General features: G+C 42.3%; 1 protein-coding gene across 7 annotated transcripts in view; it reads right to left on the bottom strand.

Annotated features, from left to right (window-relative positions):
• FRY (FRY microtubule binding protein) overlaps positions 1-12,799 on the bottom strand; it is a 269,947-nt gene that overhangs the window by 75,821 nt on the left and 181,327 nt on the right. For all 7 annotated transcript variants that reach the window (XM_003913738.5, XM_017951077.2, XM_009191743.4 and 4 more), the window contains 3 exons: positions 11,655-11,823; positions 10,306-10,396; positions 3,115-3,197 (listed from right to left, as the gene is read on the bottom strand). In XM_003913738.5, coding sequence (XP_003913787.3) covers positions 3,115-3,197; positions 10,306-10,396; positions 11,655-11,823 — 343 coding nt within the window. The remainder of the gene's footprint in view (positions 1-3,114; positions 3,198-10,305; positions 10,397-11,654; positions 11,824-12,799) is intronic.

The raw sequence follows: 12,799 nt of genomic DNA, 5'->3' as shown, positions 1-12,799 counted from the left end.
TTACTCTTCCTCCAGTCTTCCTCATCTCAATAAAGCACAATTTTGGCTGGTCGCGGTAGCTCACCCCTGTAATCCCAGCACTTTGGGAGGCCGAGGTGGGTAGATGACTTGAGGTCTATGTTCCACAGAGCAGACAGACCAATTCTTTTAAAACAAGTTCAGTAGTGTCTCTTTCTCTGCTCAACACCCTCCAGTGGCTCCCCACAAATCCATATCCATGGCCTTTAAGGCCTTACCAGGTCTTCCCCCTCCATGTTCCTCTCCTGGCTTATCTCCTACCAGCGCACCCTTGCTCACCCTACTCCACTCATCCTAGCTTCCTTGCTGTTCTGTGATCAGGCTGGGCCCCATACAGCCTCAGGGCCCTTATGTCTGCTGCTTCCTATGGCTGGGATGCTCATCTGCAGACAGTTGCACGGTTCATTTCTTTGCTTCATTCATGTCTCTGCCCCAATATCACCTTACTACAGCAGCTTTCCTTGACCACTCTATTTAAATTGACCCCCAACCCCAATCAGTTTCTACCCTGCTTGCCCTGCTTTAGTCCCTCCCCCTCCACCCATGGATCACCAATTCACCCGCACCACCTCCCTCCCCAACTCTAATGTAAGCTCCAGGAGAGTGAGAACTTCTTCTGTTCTGTTCATTGCTTTTTCTCTACTACCTACAGTGGTGCCTGGCACATGGAAAGGATCAATAAATATTTGTTGAATGAATGAACTTCACAATATTATCTATAAAGTAAGTACGGGACGGGTGCAGTGGCTCATGCCTGTAATCCCAGCATTTTGGAAGGCCCCGGCAGGTGGATCACTTGAGGTCAGGAGTTCAAGACCAGTGTGGCCAACATGGTGAAACCCCCTCTCTACTAAAAATATAAAAATTAGCCGGGTGTGGTGGCGCACACCTGTAGTCTCAGCTACTCAAGTGGCTGACACAGCAGAATCACTTGCACCCCAGAGGCAGAGGCTGCAGTGAGCCAAGATCGTGACATCGCACTATAACCTGGGCTATGGGTGAGACCCTGTCTCAAAAACAATAATAAAAATAAAGTAAGTATAGCAACACGTTTCGCGTTGATTTCTTATCATGCTCCCAAAGCAGGCCAGCAGCATTTAAGATAAGCAATACAGGTGGGCACAGGATTTAACCCAGGTATTTGGCTGCAGAGAAGCTGGTTTATTCTTGGGATCAGTTTATGTATTAAGAGGAAGAATATACTACATCGTCTTTATGCAATTTTATAACAATATAATTTTTCTTTGCTTCACTTCTGCAAGGTAGTGCGAAGTCATTGATTTGATGCTGCTGGCCCAGTGTAGAATGCTGGCCTTAACACTGACAGAGCTGGTGGAGGCGTGTCTTCCTGTTGTGACAACTGAGGCTCTGAATGAGGACAGGTAGCAGAAAACCAGAACCAAGAACACCCCACTTCTCATGGGATGTGGCTAAGAGGGTTTCAGTGGAAAAGGTCAGGACTTCCCTCAGGAAGAGTCACTACTGGCTTTTTCTAATACACTGACAAGTGAGCAACCAGAACCCTGTCATTCTATGCCATGAAGCTTGGCCACAACAATTTTAGCCTGGAAAAAATTTAAAGCAGGTGCACTAGTAACTCATCTCGGTTCTAACTCTCAGCAAATTACCTACAAGTAACTTACTTGCAGCAAATTTAACTTCTCAGATAATCATCCAGGATAAGTCAGTTGCCAAATGCACTGCTAGGTAACTAGCTACTCTTCAATAAAACTTGAAAGGGAAACAAAAAGGGAGAATATTGAAGAATTAAAAAGTAAATGGTGAGATTTCTGTTAGGAAAGGATATGTTATTCTTTGTTTCAGTGATGTTTTCAGATTTATATCCAATCAGCCAAAATGTGCTGAGAGGAATTAAGGTGGCCTAAACTTAAATTTTTCTGTCCTCTAACTTTGGGTTACCAGATATTGCCACAGTAACCAGACTTTTCTTGAACCAACTCTCCATTTCTCAAGTACTACTTTCCTCATCTCTAAAATCTGGTGCCTTCTACAAGTAATGGTCTACGGTCCTGAGATTTGACTATTCAGTGTTTGGATGGTACAATCCCCTGAGGAGACACACAAAGGAAGGAAAACACAAACAGCTTTATTTTACTTCCTATTGACAGCTCTAGAGAAAGTTTTATAGCTAAAACTTAACGTAGAGCATGATAATTACATACAGATTTTAGACACGCCTTCCATTAGTATTTTAATGGTGGAGAACTGTCTGTCTGTGCATCCACAAGTAGAACAAGGGTAGCTGAAACGTGGCCTCATTGGAACCACCTAGCTCTTACCTGACATCGCACATTTCCGTAAAAACAAAACAATTCAAAACAACAACTCAAAGCACCAACTTACGAAATGAACTTAACTCATGAAAGATGAGTGTATTTACAATTTCTGACAAAATAGAATAAATCCCACAAGATACTTTACTGATTTCCTCAGCAAATCTAAAATGTCACTGGGAGCGTTCTTCGGTTTCAGAATTTCTGTAACTTTTGACCAACTAATACTCTGTATCTGCTCAGTATCTACAGAAGCTGTCCAGAGCTCAAACAAAATCAGTAAATGCACCGACCTTTTTGGTTTCCCCAACTACCGGAAGAAATTCCTGTCACAAAGCTAACTCCCGGGTTAGCAAGCTTTTCATTAGGCTATGGAGACTATGCCGTTGAGAAATTCCACATGAGAACAGATCCTATCCTGAGTGAGCAGACTTTCAAAGCTTCAAGGTTAAACCCACTCGCAAGATAGGTGGAAAAACTGAACCACAACATTTGTTTTCTAATGGGACTATGACTTAGTGTATTTTCCCCAGATGCATCACCAAGAAAAAAATGTCAAGAATATAAAAACATAGGAGTGGGATGGTAGTTTGAATTTTTATAATTTTGATTTGTCCATGGTTTGGCTTTTTTTTTTTTACACTTTTGAGGATGCTGATGCTCATCTGCGTAGGTGGATTAAATGGTTACTTAATATTTATGGGCCCTTTTAGTAATCAGATCAAGAATAATAAGAACACTCATTTTCTATCCTCTGACCACTTGCGTTCCGTCTGAAAGCCCACAGACTGTTGGTACTTACTTTTATCCTCATCATAGGATCCTCCAGAGCTATTGCTGTATCTTGACTCGAGGCGAGTGTGGGCTCTGATGACATTACTAAACCTTCAAATACAAGCACAACCGGAATGAAATATTAACATGTGTGCGTATATGCTCTTTTTTTTTTTTTTTTTTTTTTTAGATGGAGTCTCACTCTATAGCCAGGCTGGAGTGCAGTGGTGCAATCTTGGCTCACTGCAATCTCCACCTCTCAGGTTCAAGCGATTCTCCTGCCTCAGCCTCCTGAGTAGCTGGGACTACAGATGCCTGCCACCATGCCCAGCTAAGTTTTGTATTTTTAGTAGAGACAGGGTTTCACCATGTTGGCCAGAATGGTCTCGATCTCCTGACTTCATGGTCCACCCGCCTCAGCCTCCCAAAGTGCTGGGATTACAGGCGTGAGCCACCGCGCCTGGCCTATGCTCTTACTTATAAACTATGATTTAGCAGTTGTTTTTTCAGTTGCTAGTTCCAATGGTGCTTTTCTTAAAGGAATGCTGTAAAAAATTGTACCCCAAACATTTCTTGTTTTCTTGAGAGGGTCAGTGGTCACTTTTGCTCATAAGCAAAGTCCAAACCTTGAAAAGATAAAAATTTTAAGCCTAATATTTCAGTTGAACTAGAAAATGGTAACATTTGCTTTGGAAAGAAAATGGGCATGATACTGAATAACATGATTCCCTTATTTACATAGCCTGACACACAGTAGGTGGTCAATAAATATTTCCTGAATGATTAAACAACTGAAAGTACATAGAATGGGAAATACGCAAACATAGTTATAATAAATCTTGGACTTTACCCAGCATTAAAGTTTCTCTTAAAATAGTTTGAGAGTGTTCAGGGTGTTGGGAGCAAGTCCCCCAAAATCTGGCCATAAACTGGCCCCAGAACTGGCCATAAAATCTCTGCAGCACTGTAACGTGTTCATAATGGCCCTAATGCCCAAGCTGGAAGGTTGTGGGTTTACGGGAATGAGGGCAAGGAACACCTGGCTCAAAACCGCTTAAAGGCATTCTTAAGCCACAGACAATTAGCATGAGCGAACTATGTTTTAAGGGCATGTTCCTGCTGCAGTTAATTCGGCCCATCCTTTCGTTTCCCATAAGGGATACTTTTAGTTAATTTAATATCTGTAGAAACAATGCTAATGACTGGTTTGCTGTTAATAAATATGTGGGTAAATCTCTGTTCAGGGCTCTCAGCTCTGAAGGCTGTGAGACCCCTGATTTCCCACTTCACACCTCTATATTTCTGTGTGTGTGTCTTTAATTCCTCTAGCGCCGATGGGTTAGGGTCTCCCCGACCCAGCTGGTCTCGGCACAGGGAAAGGTCCTAGTTGGAGAGTAATTTAACCAGAGGGACTCTTTGGTCTGGTTTCTCTTGTGGCTTGTTAAGAAGTAATCCCCGCCCAAAACAAACAAACAAACAAAAAACAGAAACAAAAACAAAACAACAAAGAAAATAAAAATGGTGAAGTATAGTAATTCATAGACATCATCTTATTTAATCTTGCTTTTTCATCTTTGAGATAAGCATTATTTATTCTACAATGAGGAAACTGAGGACAAGTGAAGTTATACACCTTGTTTAGTGTTGACCACAGGGAGGTGGCGGTGCAGGAGGCCTTCAGTGCCATGCCAACTCCCCGCGTAGAACACGAAGCTTTAAGGCTGAGCTCTCTCTCACTAGCTCTGTAACCATGGCCAAGGCCTCTACCTTCTTGGGGAACTTGTTTCCACAATTGCAAGAAGGGCATCATAATAATACTCTGTCTTTTATTTAATTGGGGTTGTTTGAGGGATCAAAAGAAAGGACGTGAGAGTGTTTCCAAAACTGCAAGACACTGTCTGACTATAAGGTATTAGTTATTATGCTTCTACCTAGGATTTCTAGAAAGAAATCAATAGCGTATTTCTCAAACAAAGGTCTACAACGTAGGGCAAGGGTGTAGTTCAGGGGCAGTGTGGGCAAAATGGTATGTCTATATTTATTTTATATAAAATGACACACAGCAGGTTTTATCAACTTAATATATATGTAGTCAAAGCAAAGAACCAAGGCAATCTAGAAATACCTGGAAAACTCAAGCCAAAATAGGTGTGTCCCTCTACATTACTGACCGGGTATTCTGACTTAACTCATAACAGATCAATACTCTATTTCTTTTAGGGACACTGGAAGGTGCAGGGCTATTGCTGTCCTCACTAACGTGTGGAGAAAGAGAATGTTTCAGCAAAAAGTCCTGGATGTGCCGTTACGATGCCCATCTTGTCCCAGGTGTACAACCTTAGAGCACTGCATCAGTGATTCGGATTTGCTGAATTACAGAAATGTACTGTAATGAGCTTGGTTTTATTCACTTCTTAGATATTTGCAACAGCATTTCCCCCCTCCTGACAGCTATCTTTTCCCCAGTAACTTCATACCTCAAACATTCTTCACTGTTAAATATTCCATTTGTGAATCTATAAGAACAGAATAACTAAGACATCGATCAGTTTAGCTTCATACAAATCGGCCAACTAAATCAGACTGTAAGTATTTATGAAAATAAACTGGAAAAGGACAAACTTATTACCTTCTGAAGTTCTTTAACCATATTTATGCTGATAAATGCAAAGTGATAAACAGCATCTGCTAAGCCCAGACATCATTCAGAAAGGAACAAAAGCATGGTGGTGAAAGAATGGCACATCTGCAGGTTTCCGCTGGATGGAGAACGCCACGGCACTTCCAGCTACCATGAACTGTGCTCTATGTCGGGGTTTAAATCGTGCCTGGAGGGCCCAGACAGGGAAGAATTACAGGATGGATGGCAACTGTCTCTTTTCCCTTTTGAGTTGGATTTAAAGGGGTGTTGGGTGGAGTTTATTTATGAGGCTGGAATAAAGGGGAGGAGCAAGTCCCTTCCAGACTGTTCTCCTTGTTCTGGAGAAGACTAAAACCACAGTGTAGCAAAGTGTATGTCTGGCAAGGAAAAAGTAAAAACTGACTCCCAAGCGTAAAATCTGTTATTTTCCTTTGCTTTTCTGGGTTGATGAGGCTTATTTTGGGTCTGGTCCCTGGAAGAATTTCAAGGATTAAGTAGAATCTTTGATGCCTTTTAACATCAAAGGTATATACCTTAAGAAATACATCATGAAAAGAGCTCTGGTAAGAGAAAAATTAGAAGGATGAAATGTTCCCCTCAGTTTTACCTTGTTGATTTAGCTCAAATTAATAATACTTAGATAACTGAACTAATAGTTAATATATATTAATGTATATCAACACTATCAATTTAGATAGAAATTATTTCTGTTTCAACACAGATCGTTCAAAATTTACACAGATGAGGTTAACTGCTTTAGCTGCCTATGAAAAATCCCTTCGTGGGCATATAAATTTATAAAAATATTTTATTAAGATTGATGTATTGAAAATACTTATGGCTGGATGCACTCACTCACACCCATAATCCCAGCCTTTAGGAGGCTGAGGTGGGAGGATCAGTTGAGTCCAGGAGTTTGAGACCAGCCTGGGCAACGTAGTGAAACCCCGTCTCTACAAGAAATAAAAAAATGAGCGAGGTGTGGTGGCACATGTCTGTACTCCCAGCTACCCCGGAGGCTGAAGCAGGAGGACTGCTTGAGCCTGGGATGCTGAGCCTGCAGTGAGCTGTGATTTCGTGCATTTCAGCCTAGGTGACAGAACGAGACCCTGTCTCAAAAACAAAAACTTATGAAGATTGTTTCTGCATACTTTAAAAATTGCTATAAACTACTCTTTTAATATGTTCATTTTGATGCCTAGTAAAATAAACTACATGAAAAATCTTAGAGTGTAGGTGTACTTTCTGTTACAATTTCTGACAGTTTTTAAAAAGTTTTATTAATACACAATAGATGTACCTTTTTCAGGGTAGATGTGAACATTTGATACATGCATTCAATGTGTAAATATCAAATCAGGGAAATTGGGATATCCGTCATCTTAAATATTTATTTTTTCTTTATGCTAGGAACTTACAAATTATTCTCTTCTAGTTATTTTGAAATGTTTAATACATTACTGTTAACTTGAATAGCTTTTTTTAAAAAAAATTGAATGTTATAAAACTTGCTTTTCCTTTTCTTACCTTGGCTACTGGGGCCTTAAAATTAGGTTAAGCTGTAGTTTTCCTTAGTCAGGACTTAAGACACCAACTATCTTACTTGGCACATATTCTTTTACTCTGGTTTTAACGTTCTTTCACTTAAGCTATACGGTTTGTTTGTGCTTTTGTCAGTAGGAACGGTATTATTAAATATTACTGAGTCACATCAAAGAAACATTAATCTAGTTGTAAAGAACACGGAGCCAAGGCGGCCATTTTGTCCAACTCCATGGTGCTTCCCTCAGCCCAGCAATGGATATGGTGGAAGAGATGCCCCACTCCTGAGGTGTGTTAACACAGCAGCCTGGGGCGGTGTTTCTGAACAACACTGTCTCTGTAGGCTCTTTGCCTATAAGGACTGTAAAGAAAGGAGTAAATCGCTTTCCTCCGAGAAGGGTTACTGAAAGGGTAAGAGAAAGGGGACTGGTGGTGGTTGGACAGCTTACCCACCTCTGGGGCTGTGACGTTTCTCCTATTTTCATTCACTTACCAAATGAACACTTTAAAATGCCTACTATGGACAGCACAGTAGACTAATGACTGAGCATGGAAAAATGTGTAAGACAGGGGTGTCCAATCTTTTGGCTTCCCTTGACCACACTGGAAGAAGAACTGTCCACACTAACACAATAGCTGATGAGCTAAAAAAATAAATAAATAAAATCACACACACTCAAAATCTCATAATCTTTTAAGAAAGTTTATGAATTTGTGTTGGGCCATATTCAAAGCTGTCCTGGGCCACATGTGGCCTGTGGGCCGCAGGTTGGACAAGCTTGGTGTAAGAGATACGCAGTCTCTCTGTGTTCTCTAGGAATTAAAATCTGGTGGTTGAGATAAGTGTGTCTGTAAGTACCTATACATCAACATGACAGAGATTACAAGGAGGGAAGGGTGATAAGTAGATTGAAGAGAAAAAAGGATTTTAGGCTGAGGGCACAGTCTACTTTCATAGAAAAAAAAGAATACAGTAGAGTAATAGTGTAGGTGCTGTATGGGATCAATGGAATAGTGGTGTCCGTTGGGAGAGAATATTCATAGACAAGTTTGCACATATATGTGAATATGATCAATCAATATGTTATAGGTAGATAATCAATATAAAATAATCTGACATGTATGAATATGTGTGATATATATGAGTAGATAATTGCATCAGGTTTTCCAATGACCAGCAGAGATATGGTGACAGAGCAGGAGTAACAGCTAAACAAGAAAATCTCTCTTGAAGATGTTCTGTGATCTTGATATTAGAGAGATTACTGGCTTCTTAAGTTCAAAGGCACCACTAAAAACTAGGCAGGGCCAGGCACAGTGGCTCACGCCTGGAATCCCAGCACTTTGAGAGGCCAAGGCGGGCGGATCACAAGATCAGGAGATCGAGACCATCCTGGCTAACACGGTGAAATCCCGTCTCTACTAAAAATAGAAAAATTAGCCAGGCTTGATGGCGGACACCTGTAGTCCCAGCTACTTGGGAGGCTGAGGCAGGAGAATGGTGTGAACCCAGGAGGCGGAGCTTGCAGTGAGCCAAGATAGAGATTGCGCCACTGCACTCCAGCCTGGGCGACAGACCCAGACTCCGTCTAAAAAAGAAAAACAGCTCTAGGCAGGACACTCAGAACTCTGGCCCTAAACAGGCCTTTGTAATGAGATGTTAATACATGGAGATCTATCACCTTTCTACCTCAAATAAAATTCAGAGGGGAAACTCAGACAAAACAAGAAATTATCAAGAATGTTATACTCTAGTGAGAAAGTAAAAATATCTTTAGAGAAATACTGTGATTTTTATCATGAGGTAGTTTTCCAAGGAAGGTAATAGTAATAGCAAATACAGATTTTAAAAAATAACATGCTAATTAATAATCCTGTACCTTCACTAATATGGGGGAGTATAAAAACCTTTATTCATTCCTGAGAAAGAAATAAAAGCCTTTATTAGAGAACTACAAAGGACAAGGTCTATAATTCATGATCTGCTGGGTTTGGGCTTTTAGTCTGAAGGGAAGCCCGTATGGATGAACATCTGCCTAAAGGTAACACAGCTGCCCAGCGATGCAGTGAGGAATCTGGCAGGCGCCTGAATTAGGGAAGGAGCCTTCAGAGCCCCAGGGGCAGGCAGCCCTGTGTCGGGTCATCTCCACGTCAGCCCCTGCTGTGCCCCAGTGCACATGATGAAATCCTCAGGATGCTCAGGAAGCACTGTGGGCTTGCTGGGGCATTTTGGGCTAAGTGACTTACTTTCATTACTTGATCCCCTAAATTGTCTTTAATATGAATTTGTGAGCATCTCATCCTTAAAAGGGCTCCCTCATTACCTTTCACTATAAAATGCTCAGCTGAAGGCATTTTCAACACTGTGAGGATCATCCTAATTTTCCTTTTTTAAAAATTTGAGTTTTGTTTTTCTCTCCTGGTTTCTCTCCCTGCTCTTCACAGTCAACTGCAGGAAACAGTGACTCTGATTTGACTACTGATGAGTAGTTCATAGGCAAGGCAATAAGGAGGATGAGATATGGGGGAAATATTATTATTAAAGAGCTAATGTGGAGGGAATGGAGACTTTGTTTAGCAGGAAGAGATAGTATTTTGGTTAACCAAGACAGGACAAAGCAAAAATAAAATAAGAATAATGATGTTTCATAGAACTTACCTCAGGATGACTACTTTATCCCTAAGAAATTATTCAGCAATCAGATTTGAAAATTTCACATGGCATTTCTAATTCCAGATGGTCTGTGCCCATTAACAGAACAACTCATGGTTTTTACTAAGCCCTGGGATAAGTGGAATTCCACCACCAGAACAACACCCTTCTTAATCTTTCTCTTCTCTGACTTTGCACAGAAATAACTGTTATCTTTAGGGATATACAGACTAGAGGTGGAAAGTAAGTCTCAGTTTCTAAAAACAAAGAAGGATTTTTATGTATGTGCAAAATTTATGAAACTCCACAAACCTGTATTGATGTCTTTGTATAGATTATTGCAGAACATTACACTGGATATTAAGTCAAATTTCTGCACCAACCTTTCATCAGATTCTTTCAATATCTTGTTCTCCTCAGCATCTGGGAAATTGTCCTGGCCAGCAACCACTGTGTTGCTGCTAGAAGTGGTTCCTGTAGATGGGATTGGAAGAAAAACACTTAGAAAAAGATGCAAGCCGGGGGGTCAAGCTCAAGTCTCAAGTAATTCCAGGGAAAGATTTCCTGTAAAATCTTATGTTTGGAAGATTTTTTACATCTTCTGCACAATCTCAGACATTCTAAACAATCTTCCAAGCCCACACCACTGAAATGAGAGAATCGTAGACATCTGTTATGGTCAAACCAAATTCCTTAACTCTTGTAAAGCAAGGCTACATTCTTGAAACCTCTTCTTCCTGGCCACTTAGGTAATGAGCTTATTTATAGTGGCTGGCCCTGCTGTTGGCTGCTTTAGTATTTCTGGGTCCAGGAGTTACTAAACCAATGCTAGCGAAGTAAGACCAAGTACCTAGCACTTCTGATTGCTGTGCTACTGCTTCCCTGTAAGAACACTGCTCTGGTGGCAGGGTGTAGGGTGAACAGAGGGCACAGGAGACTCGGGGAGGAGAGGAATTGGAAGGCAGTTACTGCATGAGGTCAGCAGAAGGGAGGCAGGCTTCAAGAGATTTGAGGAGGATGGCATATATTTCATGAAAGGTTGCTGAGACACCAATTAACCAAAAGTGATAATACTTTTCGGGGGTATTTTAATCAACGCTGAAGGAATATTAGCCAAGGGAGGGTCCAGATACAAGAAGGAGGATCCAGAAATGAGATTACTGAGTGACTACAGTGTCCTGGCTGGGATTGGCCTGAAATACAAAGTTCTGTGATGGAGGATGCTTGAGCCACAGATTCTCAGTCATCTTTACAAGATCATATCATTAACCCTACAGTCCCGAAGAGACTCAGTTATTCTCTTTTTTTGAGACACAATCTTGCTCTGTCACCCAAGCTGGAGTGTAGTGGTAAAATCTCGGCTCACTGCCACCTCCGCCTCGTGGGTTCAAGCGATTCTCCTGCCACAGCCTCCTGAGGAGCTGGGAGTACTGGTGTGTGCCACCACGTCCGGCTAAGTTTTTCTATTTTTAGTAGAGATGGGGTTTCACCATGTTGGCCAGGCTGGTCTTGAACTCCTGACCTCAGCCTCGGCCTCCCAAAGTGCTGGGATTACAGGCGTGAGTCCCCACGCCCAGCCTGTGTCTCAGTTATTCTTAAACCATCTCTTAATTGAATGCACACACAGGAATCAGAAAAAAGTAACAAACACATTCTCTTATCCTTTCAGGAATCTACATGAAGGAAACCCCAGGGATCTGTGACCAGGTGTCTGCCCGGCGGCTCTTCTTACCGGAGGCTGCTGCGGAGGCCTTGCTGCTGGCCGTGAAGCGGTAGAAGGGCGGGTTGTCGCAGTGCTGGACGATGGGGTTCACGGGCTCTGTCTGCTGCAGCTCAAAGAGAAGCTCTTCCATGGTTTGAATGGTGTTGTTACGGCACAAGTATATTGCCACTTTTTTAATCTGAGAAGAGAACAGGAAAGCAAGGGATGTTTCACAGAGCCTGATCCACAGGAACGCCAGGTCAGTAAACCTCTCATTTCGATTAGTGTGTCATCATGCAGGAGCTGTCACCGTGATATAGCTACTCTTTGTGCGATCCTAGGATGAACCAAGGGCTTGGATTAAAATTCACCTCTCTGGCCGGGCGCGGTGGCTCAAGCCTGTAATCCCAGCACTTTGGGAGGCCGAGACGGGCGGATCACTTAGGTCAGAGATTGAGACCATCCTGGCTAACACGGTGGAAACCCCGCCTCACTAAAAAAAAATACAAAAACTAGCCGGCGAGGTGGTGGGCTTCTGCAGTCCCAGCTACTCGAGGCTGAGGCAGGAGAATGGAGTAAACTCCGAGGCGGAGCTTGCAATGAGCGGAGATCCGGCCACTGCACTCCAGCCTGGGCGACACAGCGAGACTCCGTCTAAAAAAAAAAAAAAAAAATTCACCTCTCTTCACCTGCATGTCTGACAGCAGTGTGTTCTTAAAGCCCTTACCTTTTCTAATGGCTAAGTTTTAAAAAGTTACTTTTGAGGCACGTGAATTCTATCTAAACTGAAAACTTGCCATCAAAGGTCTCATCTTCAGAAGGAATTTTATTTATACAAACCCTGGGAAAAAACTGTTAGCTATTTTTGTTTAAAAAGGAATCCAGGCCGGGCGCGGTGGCTCAAGCCTGTAATCCCAGCACTTTGGGAGGCCGAGGCGGGTGGATCACGAGGTCAGGAGATCGAGACCATCCTGGCTAACACGGTGAAACCCCGTCTCTACTAAAAATACAAAAAACTAGCCGGGCGTGGTGGCGGGCGCCTGTAGTCCCAGCTACTCGGAGGCTGAGGCAGGAGAATGGCGTGAACCTGGGAGGCGGAGCTTGCAGTGAGCCGAGATCGCCACTGCACTCCAGCCTGGGCGACACAGCGCGAGACTCCGTCTCAAAAAAAAAAA

The sequence above is a fragment of the Papio anubis genome, chromosome 15 (genome assembly GCF_008728515.1).
Source record: "Papio anubis isolate 15944 chromosome 15, Panubis1.0, whole genome shotgun sequence".
Taxonomy (NCBI): Eukaryota; Metazoa; Chordata; class Mammalia; order Primates; family Cercopithecidae; genus Papio; species Papio anubis.
This window is presented reverse-complemented; position numbering and strand designations above follow the sequence as displayed.